Below are 13,047 nucleotides of genomic sequence, written 5' to 3'. Positions count from 1 at the left end.
TCGCTCTGCTCTCTTTCCCACTGGTTCATTTACTTTGCACCGGGTTGGAAGCCCCGCTCGAGGGAGGGCATCAAAAAATTAGTTCGAACTCATATTGTTCCTCTCCACGGAAATCTTTAGTAAAAGGCGAAAGATTTATACGATCTGAAGAGAAACATGAGTGTACTGACTCTGGAAGGCGCACTGAGGGGTAGCCATGCGCCGACATACGTCCTACGGTGACGGTGGCGCCCTCGCGCCGCTTACGGCTCGTTGCCCGACGCCGCGTAATGGTCCGCCCAGGTGAACACCCGACGCGGACGTTAAACTGTCCAGATAAAAGATTTTCAGATCCCAACGGTAGACTATTAAAACATCCGAAGTCTTGCGCGCGGTGCACGGCGGGTAGACGCACGTGGTTCCCCGTGACGTTGCAGCGCTCGGGGAGCCTCGTTAGCCCCTCAGACGGAGCAAGAATAAGAACAGCTGTCAAAGACATTGTTAAAAATGTCTAACTGTGAAATTAATAACGGAATGTGGTCGAAACTGAATCAAATAATAGGTCTGGAAACCACACGCATGCGCTGTACTCCCACGGGAAGTAGAGAACAAAACGAGAGGATTGCCTCCCGCTGCTTCCGTTCTCGCAAGAAGCGTCTCAGCGCAAAGATTTGGTCATAGTCGTCGTGAAATGCCAAATAACTCTTGTTCAATAGTTGAACGAGCAAGTTGAACATTTGGATGAAGATGAAGTCTCCATAAATGCTTCTGTTACACAAAGTATTGGACACGTTTATTACTTTTCTCACATTTTTGTCCTTGCGCCCATACGTGTTGAACTACTTTTACACCTGCCTCCGAGAATTCCAGCAAATTAAATGATTGGAGGAGGAAAATCCCTCTTTAGTTGAACTAATCGCAACTCCTGTCCACACTTACACCGTACCCCCGTGATGGAGGGTCACAAGCAGACATCATTTCAAAGGGTCCCAGGTCGAGATTGTCGGGAATCACTGGGTTACAGGACACAGTTCAGTAACAAAAACATCGCTTATCATAATCCTACCAACTGGGCAAGGTGGGACCTTCATGGCCCCTGAAAGTCCCAGGTGTATTGCGTGTCAAGTTTTTTTTTTTCTTCTTTTTTAAATAATCAACTAATTCAGTCTGATAAGGGCCTTAAGGTACTTCACCACCTAATGTTGAGGCCCTTGTCATGAGATGGACCCTTGTTTCCAAATCCCGTGTTGAAGGCATTCAGTGTTTAAATTTTGGGCTTTTGTGCTGCGTGTTCCTGAAATATTGGTAATTAGCGATCGCATGGCAAATCTGGGGCCGGCTAATATCCCAGCATGGGAAAAACAACATGGTGCACAGTGAGTGTGTGAAAGAGTTTAATTGGGGCCCAGCAGCACATTTTTGCCCCGTGACCCAGGCAGCTAAATTCGGCCGTGGCTCTGTGTGCACAAAAACTGTAAGTCTTCAACTCACTGCCGGGCAGAGGCTGTGATTTTGCGGGAAACATTGTCTTATAGGTAACAATTCTTCCTAAGACACTGCTGAGCAGCAGTGGGCGTCCTACTGACAAAATATAACTGTGATGAAACCAAGCTGATCGTAGCAGTTTGTCTAGCTCTAAAAATAAAGGAACGCCTTTGGCCGTGTTTCCAAACCTACAATACTTGCCCCGGTTATCCTCATGATGAGGCGAGCGCATGGCGGGCCTGCAAATGTCCTCTACAGACACGTAAAAAAAATGCGGTCTGTATTTTCTCGGAGCCACGACTACTTAACTGAAACGGCAAATGGCCGGTGCCTCAACCAGTGACTGTGCACGATAACTACAAGTTTCAGGATCCACGGTGGACTTTTGTTTTCACTTCCTTGCCTCGTTACGCACAAGTAGCAGAAAGATTTCACACAGACAGATGGTCCAAACATTTCACATTTTAGTTTTATAACCCAGTTTAGAAGAGTTTCAGTTCGTCTTGTACAGGTGTCAAGGCACAGCAGAGTTTGTTTGACTTTCAACAGAGATAAGGTTTATTTCTTTGTATAATCTGAAAAATTACAAAACTGATCTGACAATATGGTTACCGGCATATATTACTTATTCCAATTTTTATTAATACAGGACATAAAGTATGTCACAATCAGAATGTTTGAAGTACAACAGACAAATGGCAGTTTTGAGCAAAAAACATCATCATCTACACTGGACGTATCAGAAAATACACTTCGACATCAAACTGGCAGGGCATTCTGTGTAAATGTAAAGAAACAGTAAAAGAACTAATCGGCTCTGAAGTGCAGGATCCGTGCAGTATCAGCAGAACTCTGAACACACTGATGCAATTTTATTTCACTTTTTTTCATCCTGTTAATAACATTAGACACCAGAGCAGCAGCTTTGTGGTAAATCTCCTGATGTTACTGACGATTACTGAGCAGCAACGGCGCTCAGACTGTAGGCCAGAATTATGCTTTACAAACCGTTTTCAAGAGGGCCCCCCCCCCATCTTTGGCCTGCACTGTGAAAAGGAATCACCTTGTTCCTTCTACATCCAATGGATTGATTGGTTCTACTTCATCTTTTGGTCATCTGTTCAAATATAAATATAAGTCAATACTTTAATATAAAAAAATAAGGCAAGTTTCATTTTTTAAAATATTTCATGTTCCTTACAGTGGCATTATTCAGGCCACCGTTCATTTTTCACCGTCCACAGAGCAACATGTTGTGCAGTGGTTCATATTCTTGAACACCAGGCTGCGCTGCAGAATGAATCAGAGCGGCTTCCTGATTCCTCATCTTCTAAGTTATTATCAAAGGGACTGTAAAACTGATTATTTAAAAGTGTCTGTGTGCAGCTTCACCCAGCTTTATTCTGTTCATATGGCCTTGACATCGATTAGGTGGCCATGCTGGGCCCCCTGCCGTAAGGTCTTGATCCCTTGCAGTTTGCGGCCGTGAAGCGTGAAGCGAGACCAGGCGGCCAGCTGGAGCAGGGCACAGGTGATAGGCACAAACACCAACATGTAGAAGCAGCCCAGGCGCAGAGGCGGAGTCCCTGAGCCAGGGGCAACGTCAGGCACAGAAAACACAGAGTCCTTCACAGGTTCCCTCTCAAAAATATCATAACCTGGGGAAACGGAATCCAACGTGAGAAGAAATACGCAAAACTGGAATGAATCAATTCAACAACAAGTTTTGTTCCCAGAATGGTTGGTTTTTTATACTAAAGTCTGACTGAATTTTGGTCTTTTGTAATGATGCAGCCCTGCGAAAAATTAAAGAAAATGAAGAGAATCTCACTACCTAGGTACCCTAATCATAATACAGAACAAATATACAAATAGTTTGGGTTTGAATTTATGGCTAAGCTAGTAAGATAATACAAAAAAAAAAAACTGATGTGAGGTTATATTTTAAAAGGGCGTAACTGAAACAAAAATCTTTCCCTTATAGAAATAAGTTCAAATAGTCGGGAAATACGGTTCTTTGCTTTCTTGCCCAGAGGTAGACGAGTATGTCAGCTAAATATGAGGCTACAGACAGTTAGCTTAGGTTATCATAAAGACTCAAAACAGGGGGAAACAGCTGGGCCTGGCTCTGTCCAATGGTAAAACAGTCTGTCATATCACTCTGCTAAATCACTTGCTGGGGGCAACCCTGTGCACATTTGTCTCATTTTTCCAGTTGTGTAAGTCACACTTATTTGACTTTCACAACAGTTCCCCTTTCAGAAGGAAAAGTTTTACACGAGTGCAGAAACTTATAGCAGTATTTGAAACAAGCCAATTATTACGATTATTACGCTTTCTTACGAGGACCCACTGTGAGTGTTTTCTGTTTGTACCTGTGTAAACACACAGCAGCCAGGTGCCAATGAGTGGGGCAAACGTCTGGCCAGGTTTGGTCAACAAGGCAACCATGCCGAAGAGGAGTGCAGAGGCGGCCTGCTGGCGTCGGTTGATCACGAAGTCCTCGTCCACCAGATCGGAAATGACCAGTTTCAGCAGCTTGCACGTCCCCTCTGTAAACACCCGGTTGCTAGGAGGAAGAGAGGGCAGGTTACAGTCTTCAGCCCCCAACAGAAAACATCCAGCTGTAATGTGCTGAGAGCAGTCTCTGAGGAGGGGCATGGTTCCAGTTCCTGACCTAACAGAGTGGGCTTAGGTGTGCCTGTGTGTGCAAAACCACACCACAACGTGTGAAGTCTCAACTTTAGAACTTGTGGTCAATATGTTGCATATGTAAGTATGAATTCACACTCTTCACTTCTACCACAACAGTGACATCGGGGCTCAGCTGCGGAGCGCTCGAGAAGCCATTCGATTCCTGTTGTTCGCTAGGAGAACGGCATGGTCATTTCACATTAATAACGGAATAAGATGACTGACTCAATGAAAACCTTTTAAAACATGGAGCAAAAAAACACATGAAGATGTGAGCAAAGGGGCTGTGCCCTCAACCACGAGAGCCCGACTCATCATAAACAGTTTTACACAGGCTTAGTGCATCATGGGAGTCGTCCTCTGATCCATATTGTTCATACTGGTTTACACTTTATTTCTCCAAATTTCTGTACGTCCTGAAAGGTGGAATCTGTCCTCCTTCTTTTTTTTCTTTCCTTCTTTTCTACTTTTCCCCCATTTGAAGGTCTTCTTTGGAAAGTCTTTTTTAAGCTCTACGACTGAGAGTATTCCCGATCTATGCAAATGAAGCACTCCTGCTCGTTTTCAGTGACAGAGGCCCAAGCTGGAGTGAAGTTTACATTTTCCCAGGGGAAAAAAGGTCATGTGGCAAAGACAAGTTAACACAATACTTGGATACAACATGCTGGGAATGCGGAGTTAACTTGGAAACAGGCGTGTCCTTGTGAATGCTGTGCATAAAGTGATCTACTTGTCCTTGATATGTGCTGCTGTGTGATTGTTTATTCAGCTTTGAAAGTGATAAACCTTAAAAAAACAAACAAATAAACAAAAAAACAAAAAAAAAAGAAAAGGAAACAAAGTGCAAGCTGTCACACATCAGATCTCTGATGCATGTGATGATGTGTGTATGTGGCCATACCTAGCAATGAAGATGCACAGCAGATAAATGTGGTCAGCCCCTGCCAGCACCATAACCACACTAAGTCCCAGTTTGAGCATAAATAGCCAGCGGATAACCTGGTAAACCCCATAACGCTGGCACAGTGTCAGGAAGTACAAGTTGTTCAGGTGGGGGGCAATGTAAGAGATCCCTGCATGGGAGCAGAAGCAGAGAAGCGTTAAAAAAAAGACTAAAAAAATCAGCAGAAATAATGCAGAAATAATGATCATTTTAAAAGAAAAGGAAGTGGAATGCCAAGAAACCAGACTGCAAACTAATAAGAACAGAAATCTATTCAATTTTGTTTTTTTAAGCCACAATAAGACCAGCACCTCACAACTAAGGAGATTTATTTCAGAATACCACTGCACTGGTTTTCTGAGAGCTTCTCGATCTTTAAATCTAGGAGGGATTATCTTTGGGCAAGATTTCATTAAATCACCACGGTGTATATTCACCTGCTCACTGCCAACTAAAATCTGCTCGTCAGTGGAATATCTCTAGTCTGTGTCCTCCTTACGTCATTTAATCACACAACAGTCAAACCCAGCGTAAAATATTAAGAAACCACACTCTTCTTGCTGTTAAATTCAACATCATCATTTACGATTTCCTAAAACTCTTAGCCTAGATAATGCTGTGATAATAACTGCACTGTTTTTTTTGTCTGTATAGCCACGCCTGGATTAAAAAGAGCTGAAAGTAAGTTATTTCTCATTTCTTAAAAAGGGATCTTACCTAATAAGACAGAACCCATTGAGGCGGAAATATTGTCAGAGAGGAGATGTTCAAGGAAAAGAGGGAAGAAGTTGTTGTTGAAATGGCAGTGAAACACCTGTAGAGGGAGCAAAAAGATGAACAGAATATAACTGAGTAGTTAAAGTAAAAAAAAAAAAAGGATACAAAATCCTCCCTGCACTAACTGATTCATTGTATTTGAGTGCTTTTAAAAAATTAGAACCCATAACTGAGAATATACAACAGATGACAGAAATTCAGATCAGCTATTACATCATATGAGAAAATTACACAATGATTTTCTAAAATACTGACTGTGTATTCTCACTTAATAAAGGCACAGACACACATGCTATGAGGGTGTTTTTTTACATTTAGAACTAAATTCCAAGGACTTTTAACTAATTAGCGACTGGGTGGTGATTTAGTGCCAATCAAGGTTCTGAGGATAGGAGGTGTCTGATGTTGTACAGACTGTAAAGCCTTTTAAAACATCTGTGATTGTGGGCTTTATAAATAATATGGACTTAACCATGTATCTCTCCATATAATCACATTGTGACGACATTCTCAGAGGTTGCTTAAATGAATAATTCATTATATTTTAGTAAACTATGAGAACGTGTAAACATATCTTGACAATTATAGGATTATAGTAGTTAATTCACTAGAAAAAAAACCCAGCTCCCTCAACAGGGTAAACATGAGTTTTACTTTTTAAATTATTAATACTTTAATAAATATTCTACAATATCAATGTAATATAAGACTGTTCTGATAACTTGCATTGTGTTAATTTTGTCCAAATCATTCACCCCAAACTTCTATTCCTTTTTTTTCACTTGTTAGAATAACTTTTTTTTTTTTCTAATCAGGTCTTCCCACTTTATATCTACTAGCACTGGTAGCGCATTCAATCTGATTAGTATCTCACCTGAACAAGGTTCATTGACACAAACCACATGAAGTTCTTGTGTGTGGAGAGCTGCTTGAGGTACTGTCTAATAGTGACAGGTTTTTCTGGGTGGGTAAGTGGAGCATGGCCAACACTCAGCCTTGGGAAGAAAAAAAAAAGAAAAAGAAAAGGAGTGAGATAGAGAGGAAAAACACCAAAGTTATTCAGAATTTCAGGATCTTTTAAAATCCTTACTCTTTGAGTGTCAGTGCCTCATCCTGTCTTGGACGGACTTCCTTTTGAAAACGACGCTGTAGCAACCTGGACACTACGAAAAAGCCCAAGATGGAAAAAGTTGCCAGAGTCACACAGAAGAGACGGAATGAGTAGAAATCCTCCTTGTTCCAGAAAGAGTAGGACAGAAAAACGGAGAACGAGCCCAAAGCGCTGAACACCGAGCAGTGAAAGTTGAGGCGTGTGCGGTCGGCGGCGGACACAGCCAGGTCAGCCAGCAGGGCGCTGTGGTGGAGGTCCACCATAGTGAGGAAACCGTCGTACAGGCACAGGCACAGCAGGAACTGCAGGCCTGGCTGGGCCCACGCCACCCAGAAGGCCAGGAACGAAAGGGCGAAGAGAGGGCCATTTGTGGAGAGAGCCTTCAGGCGCTTTAGCACCACCTCTGGAGATGTGATCTGAGAGCCCGTCCTGGGTGGGACAAAATAATCAGCAGTAATTAGGTGAAAACACAAGTTGAGCAACTTCTCTGGTGCAACGAGACTGACATTTAGATACAGAGCCGGTAACAAGTAAGGCCAACGGACCTATTTAATACTCAAGCTATCGGAGTCTTTTTTGTTGGTGGAGGATATACTGGGGGTCACTTTAGCATGACCAATGTTATATAACCACCTATGTAAATACAGAAACAGCAAACTATGAACACAATAAAATATAATAAAACAAGACAAATAAGTAAAAGGTGGGACATGCCCCTGCTGTACAACAGATTAAAAGGTGCAGCTATAGCAAACTTTTCTACAGAATAAAGTAATGGGTGAATAAATGTCTTCGTGTCAAAAATTGCTTTTACTTTTTGCCCTTACGTTACACGGTGTGGAAAAACGTACAGGGGCAGAGAACTGACATTTAGAATTTTTAACCATCATTATCTCTGTGACCCCTCAGCTGATGGATGGGTTGTGCTGCTACAGTGACAGGAACTATATTGGACTGATATTAAGTATCAGATGTCTGGTCTGTCAACTGTTATTTGCCTCTAAGCTCAGATCTTTCAGAGAGAAGGACCCGTTCAAAAGAGCACTAAAGAGAATGACAGAAGAAGAGAATGAAACTAAAAAAGAACTTCCTTAGAAATTAACCTACTTTTTATTGATTGATTGTTAACACACGGATTATTGGATCTTCTCAATGGAATTGTTACATTTTGGTCATGCAACTTCAACGTACCAAAATAATATATATTCAAGTCACTGCCTCTTTATTAGCTTTTGTACAGCATTAAATAACTTGCTAGGACAAAAGATATATCAGCTAACAGTCACTTCTTATTTTCGTTGACATGTTGTAATCACATTCGTATTTAGGAAGTCTTTGTTAGAAAACCCACAGATAGAAATTAATTTCGTTTTTCGGCAACGCTTAAAATGTTCATTTGGAGGGAAGTGATATTTACCACTGCGTTTTCACTGAGAGAAAGGAGGAAGAAGGCGAGACGGAGACACTTACTGAGGAGAGCTGAGGAAGGAGCGATCACTCAGCCAGCCGAAGAGAGGGTCATTGAGACTGTTCCATATTAGGAACACCGTCTGTGGAGCATCAGAGAAGGAAGTCAACAAAGCTATACAGAAATCAACAGATACAGGCTGATGGCGGCTTATTGATAAGCAATAACTCCCATAGGGTGACAAGAGATTCAGTAAAATAATTGTTTGTGGAGGGATGGAGCACGGGCCAGGGAAGAATCCATTCGATTTTCGGGGCAGATCTGGTTAAAGGGAGGGATCCGGGAATTTTTTTGATCCCTTTCCTTAACATTACAAGATAGGGCATTTTTCAACATTTTTGTCAAATATTTGGCCCCGGCAGAGGAATGCGCTCCTCTGAGTGCCAATCTACTTTTTTTTTCTGTAGTCCCAACACTCATTAAATTTTCTTTAGCCCAAATAGTTTTCAAGATAGAGAACTGTTGGCTGAACATGGTGCGAACTTACAGACAGCATTAAAATCCACTGCTGTCTGTAAGCGTAACTGGGCTGGTACATTAGTACTAAATTTCGAGCGTGGACTAGAAGTCTAAATTTAGATCGAAGTCTCAACTGACACATTTACAGATCCAGGATTCTTGTCACTTACCTCTCCCACCCAGAAGGAGATTTTATCAATCTTGTAGACGGACACAAATGTCTCCACATAGTACAGCAGGAACACATTGTGGAGGATGGAGGTAAACAGGGCCAAAGAGCCGTAGAGCACTGCAGTAGAGATGATGCCTTTCCAGCAGCCCCAGATGCTCCTGCCCATTCTTCTTCCTCAGTCTCTCTGTTCTCTGTGCCAAGCTGCAATCATCTCACGGCCTGGCCGACCCGGGGTCACCACCTCATCATAGCCTGCAAAAACAAAGTGCAATTCTTAAGTTATTTTTAGCTCGGAAGACCAAGGAGAATGTATTCTCTCACCCTAAAAAAAACACAAAAGACTCATAGTATATGTGACTATGCTAAAGACACTTTTGAGTATTACTGGAAGTTACTGCAACATCTCATGGTTAAATCTTAGCCTGAATAAACCCAGAATCCTATTGAAACTCCTGACTCTGTCCTCTTCCCACAGAGTCTGAGCAGACCAAAGGGAGCTGTTTTCATGGCAATGGTTACAGTAAGTACTCATTAGTTAAGACTCTGGGCCACTGTTCCTTTTTTCCCTCTGGCCCACGCCCAGCTGTGTGGTGTGTTTGTTCAAGTAAGACTGTAATTTTCCTCGGTCGTTTTTAATGACCATTCCTATGACACGCCACCTCACTGTTCTCCACAAAAAGCCGCTCTTCTTCGCAGCGGGACAATAAAAGGAATTTTGACAGGCCAAGCGTTGGCACTGTGCTTCATTGTCATTAGGTGTCCCAGTCCACATTGTATTAGGATGGTGTTTTGAATGTGCCACACTACGTAATTTATACCTACTGTAAACAGAGGGCACAATATCAGATCTTTTTTTAAAGACAAGCGCTGGCTTGATAGGCAAAGATAGTGTTATCTCCATGTCACATCACACCAAGCGAGGACAAAGAAAATGAATGCAAATCCTGCATCAGCTTTGTTGTTGCGTTTCACCTTCCTCTTGAAGTCCCGACTGCATCATCGCATGCGGCACCATTGGGAGAACAAGTCATTTAAAAATCACCAGGTGTTTACTTCACACCCGACTACCGCAGGCTCAGGCTTGCCCTGATCTTCCCCTGATCTTCCCCTGCTCACCATAACAGTGTCTCAAGGAGTCAGAGTCAACCACCATGTAGTGTCTGGGCACAGTTATGAAACCGCACTTTCCTATCAGGATCTGACCGAGATAGCAAACTTGGCATAAGCAGTCTCCCTGGCGTGTAACTAAAAGCCTTCCATCCCTGTCCCTATCAGATCCAGGCGGTGAAGTGGGACGACTCTCAGCTGGCTGCGCCGTATCGCATCTCTATCGCACACATCGCGCCGAACGAGAAGCGGTCCGCTGGGTAACACGCCGCCGAGTGGGACAACATCTACAGATACCAAGTCCCCTCAGCCACCGCGGATTCGGAGCCGTCTCCACCTGCGGAGGGGCCTCTTGGCAGGGACAAGGCGACGCACCTGTCGTCTTCACTCCGATGGCCAAAAGATACGGCGCGCAAACACGAGCACCTGAGCCTGTGACACCCGGTCTCAGGACAGATTAACAGGACGGACATCTGAAAGCGACAAAAACCGGGCACCCGGGGGGTCAGATGTTGGGCTTCGCACTCACCACATGCTGCGCATACTTAGATGATCAACTAAATGGAGGAATCCGGCTCAATTGGGGGAAATGAGCTCCCCCGCACCAGGAGCTAGCAGGGGTTTTAAGGTAACAAGCGTACTACAAACAAGCTGTAACACTAAGTTAACCATAAAATAAAAAAGGTAAACGGATGAACAATGTCTTTGTCTCACTAGAGCTGTTGAATACAGTCAAGGAAAAGGTGACGCTGCTTCTTGGGAGGGTGGGGGAAGCGATATCTACAAAACATTATCATTAATTCGCGACAGCTAATTGACAAGCTCGGACTAACGTTACTGTTAGCGGCTGTTCGGCGAGCTCGTTGTAATCAATTAAAGCTACGACTGACTAACATCGCACATGCTGGTGTAGTGTGCCGCGTCTGTCCCACAACAGCTGACTAACAAAAGACTATCGACCAGTAACAGGTCGGGGAGAGCAGCTAACTACTCGACGGTGGCTAGCACCGGCTAGCTTTACTAGAGCGCTAGCATTAGCTAGCTGGTCGACGTCAACAGGCTGCCTGTCTGGGGACAGATTCACAACCGACTAGGCGTAGAGTCAGCGCAGGGCGGATAAATGTCACGTACCGTCAGATGAGCTGTGAACCGGGCGGAGTGAGTCGCGTTCGGCTCGGTGCGGGGCTGACTCGTCGGCGCTCTCCCGCTAGCGCGGCTGCGTCTCGCTCGCTGGAGGGAGCCGGCGGGGGCAGACAATTCCACGTAGCGACGACCACGGGTCGGTTACTCACATCCGCGACGACCGCGGCGGATCTGTTCGGAATGGGGTTTCCCCGGCGGCGTGGACGAACGGACGGGGGTTTACAGCGCCGCCTAGCGCCAGGGCAAGGCCGGATTGCCAACTGAGCAGAGTGGCGGACGAAGGGGGCCCCAGACCACCCGGGGAAAAAAAAAAAAAAAAAAAATTAAAATTAATGACTAAAACCTTTCTGGCATTCATTGTGGTATTTAATCTAATCTCCAGTTGTATTTTTTTTTTTTACATTTTTAACATTTTATTTTTTCTGCAGAAATCCCTTCTTGTTTGGAAGTTATGCTTCATCCACATTTTGTTTTTTTTTTGGTTCAAAGAAATAACATTTTTGCCTGTTTTTAAAAGGCAAAGAGAGACTGGTGACTTTTTTTCCCCAATGCACATTCTGTACAAAAGGCAGAGAACACCAATCATAAAAACTGTAGGAGGAACTGAATTGGAAAAAAGACTCTCTGCATACAAATTGCTGACAGAATGATTTTCTATATCCCATTAGCAACCTCGTAAAGAACCCAGATTAGGTTTTTATGTTAATTTTAAGAAATGTGTTCCCTTTGCAGCAGTAAAAAATCTGGTTCAGTCCACATTTTTAACTGCTTTAGATCATGGCGATACCCTGTGTAGTTTATTAGATGGTGGTGATGATGTGAAGAGGATGAAGGAGACTCCGCTGACACCGTCTTGATTGCGTATAAAGGTTTATTACAAAGAAGTACAGCGTCAAGTCAAGCATCTGCAGATCTGCGTGTGAGAACCACTCTGAAAATCAGCCTCGGTCACTGACTCTTAAGTAGGGCAGTTGTTTTCCTAAAAACTGTCACTCACATGTGGTTTCAGTTACAAAGCATTACCTCCCTTTTCAAACTGCAAGACCCCTTCTGAAGACCTTTGACCTACGGCCTCTGAGCCATACCTCTACTTTCAACACATGGTTTCTATTCTACATATAGGACCATACACCTCACCTGTATATGCAGGGATCAGACTCATCGCTCTGATCTTTACAAGTCAACTCGATGGACTTTGGGGAAAAAAACATCCTCACGTACCCTTTTATCTTTAAAGCCCTCCTCGGTAAACTTACTTCTTACCTTAGTAGTGCACAGCTACCGGACCATCAACCATCCAGCCGGGGAAACCTCAGTGTCTGCGTTCTCTTATGTTGCACACCAGGGCTTGGGCAAATTTGCGAGATAAACTTTGTCCGGGAACGCTGCCTTCACGTCAGGGATTCAAGCATCGCTTGGAGGTAGACACACACAAAGCAGGCCCAGTGACAGGCAAACGCCCTGCGCCTGGGGGACAGAAACCTCAGGAACTGTTTTGTTTTGTGGCGCTCTGTCACCTATAAGATGTGGATAAATTGAATAGCATACTGCGGATAAAATGCTAGCATGTGGCACATGATGCAGGCCTCTGGGCTACAACACCTGTCCATACTGGTTGATTTTTTTTTATTTTTTAATGGAGCTCCACTGGCAGGGAACAGTACGCCTGGGGCTTGAATTTTTGTAGTTCTGCTGCCCCTCCAGCAGGG

General features: G+C 43.8%; 1 protein-coding gene and 1 non-coding gene across 6 annotated transcripts; both read right to left on the bottom strand.

Annotated features, from left to right (window-relative positions):
• Positions 1-49: 49 nt before the first annotated feature.
• LOC120794896 lies at positions 50-164 on the bottom strand. The gene has a single exon (XR_005708177.1). It is a non-coding gene; the product is annotated as a U5 spliceosomal RNA (small nuclear RNA).
• A 1,755-nt stretch (positions 165-1,919) lies between these two features.
• mfsd13a (major facilitator superfamily domain containing 13A) lies at positions 1,920-11,547 on the bottom strand. Of its 5 annotated transcripts, none has more exons than XM_040135749.1 (9): positions 11,327-11,547; positions 9,087-9,340; positions 8,460-8,539; positions 6,969-7,418; positions 6,753-6,873; positions 5,819-5,915; positions 5,060-5,231; positions 3,840-4,033; positions 1,920-3,122 (listed from the first exon to the last, which is right to left on the bottom strand). In XM_040135749.1, exons 2-9 carry the CDS (start codon positions 9,252-9,254, stop codon positions 2,872-2,874), a joined length of 1,533 nt encoding a protein of 510 aa, XP_039991683.1. In that variant the 5' UTR covers positions 9,255-9,340; positions 11,327-11,547; the 3' UTR covers positions 1,920-2,871. The 5 variants fall into 5 exon arrangements, with proteins under 5 accessions (XP_039991683.1, XP_039991684.1, XP_039991685.1 ...); XM_040135750.1 differs by lacking the exon at positions 11,327-11,547 and adding an exon at positions 10,725-11,290; XM_040135751.1 differs by lacking the exon at positions 11,327-11,547 and adding an exon at positions 10,910-11,290.
• Positions 11,548-13,047: the final 1,500 nt, after the last annotated feature.

This window comes from Xiphias gladius, chromosome 9, assembly GCF_016859285.1.
Source record: "Xiphias gladius isolate SHS-SW01 ecotype Sanya breed wild chromosome 9, ASM1685928v1, whole genome shotgun sequence".
NCBI lineage: Eukaryota > Metazoa > Chordata > Actinopteri > Istiophoriformes > Xiphiidae > Xiphias > Xiphias gladius.
This window is presented reverse-complemented; position numbering and strand designations above follow the sequence as displayed.

What these genes read in the sequence shown, in the direction of transcription:
- mfsd13a (XM_040135749.1), bottom strand. Translation starts at nt 9,254, where the DNA reads ATGGGCAGGAGCATCTGGGGCTGCTGGAAAGGCATCATCTCTACTGCA. An exon ending in TGTCAATGAACCTTGTTCAG is followed by an intron (nt 5,916 to 6,752) that starts GTGAGATACTAA and finishes CTCCCTCTACAG; the next exon opens with GTGTTTCACTGCCATTTCAA. An exon ending in CTGTGCATCTTCATTGCTAG is followed by an intron (nt 4,034 to 5,059) that starts GTATGGCCACAT and finishes TCTTCCTCCTAG; the next exon opens with CAACCGGGTGTTTACAGAGG.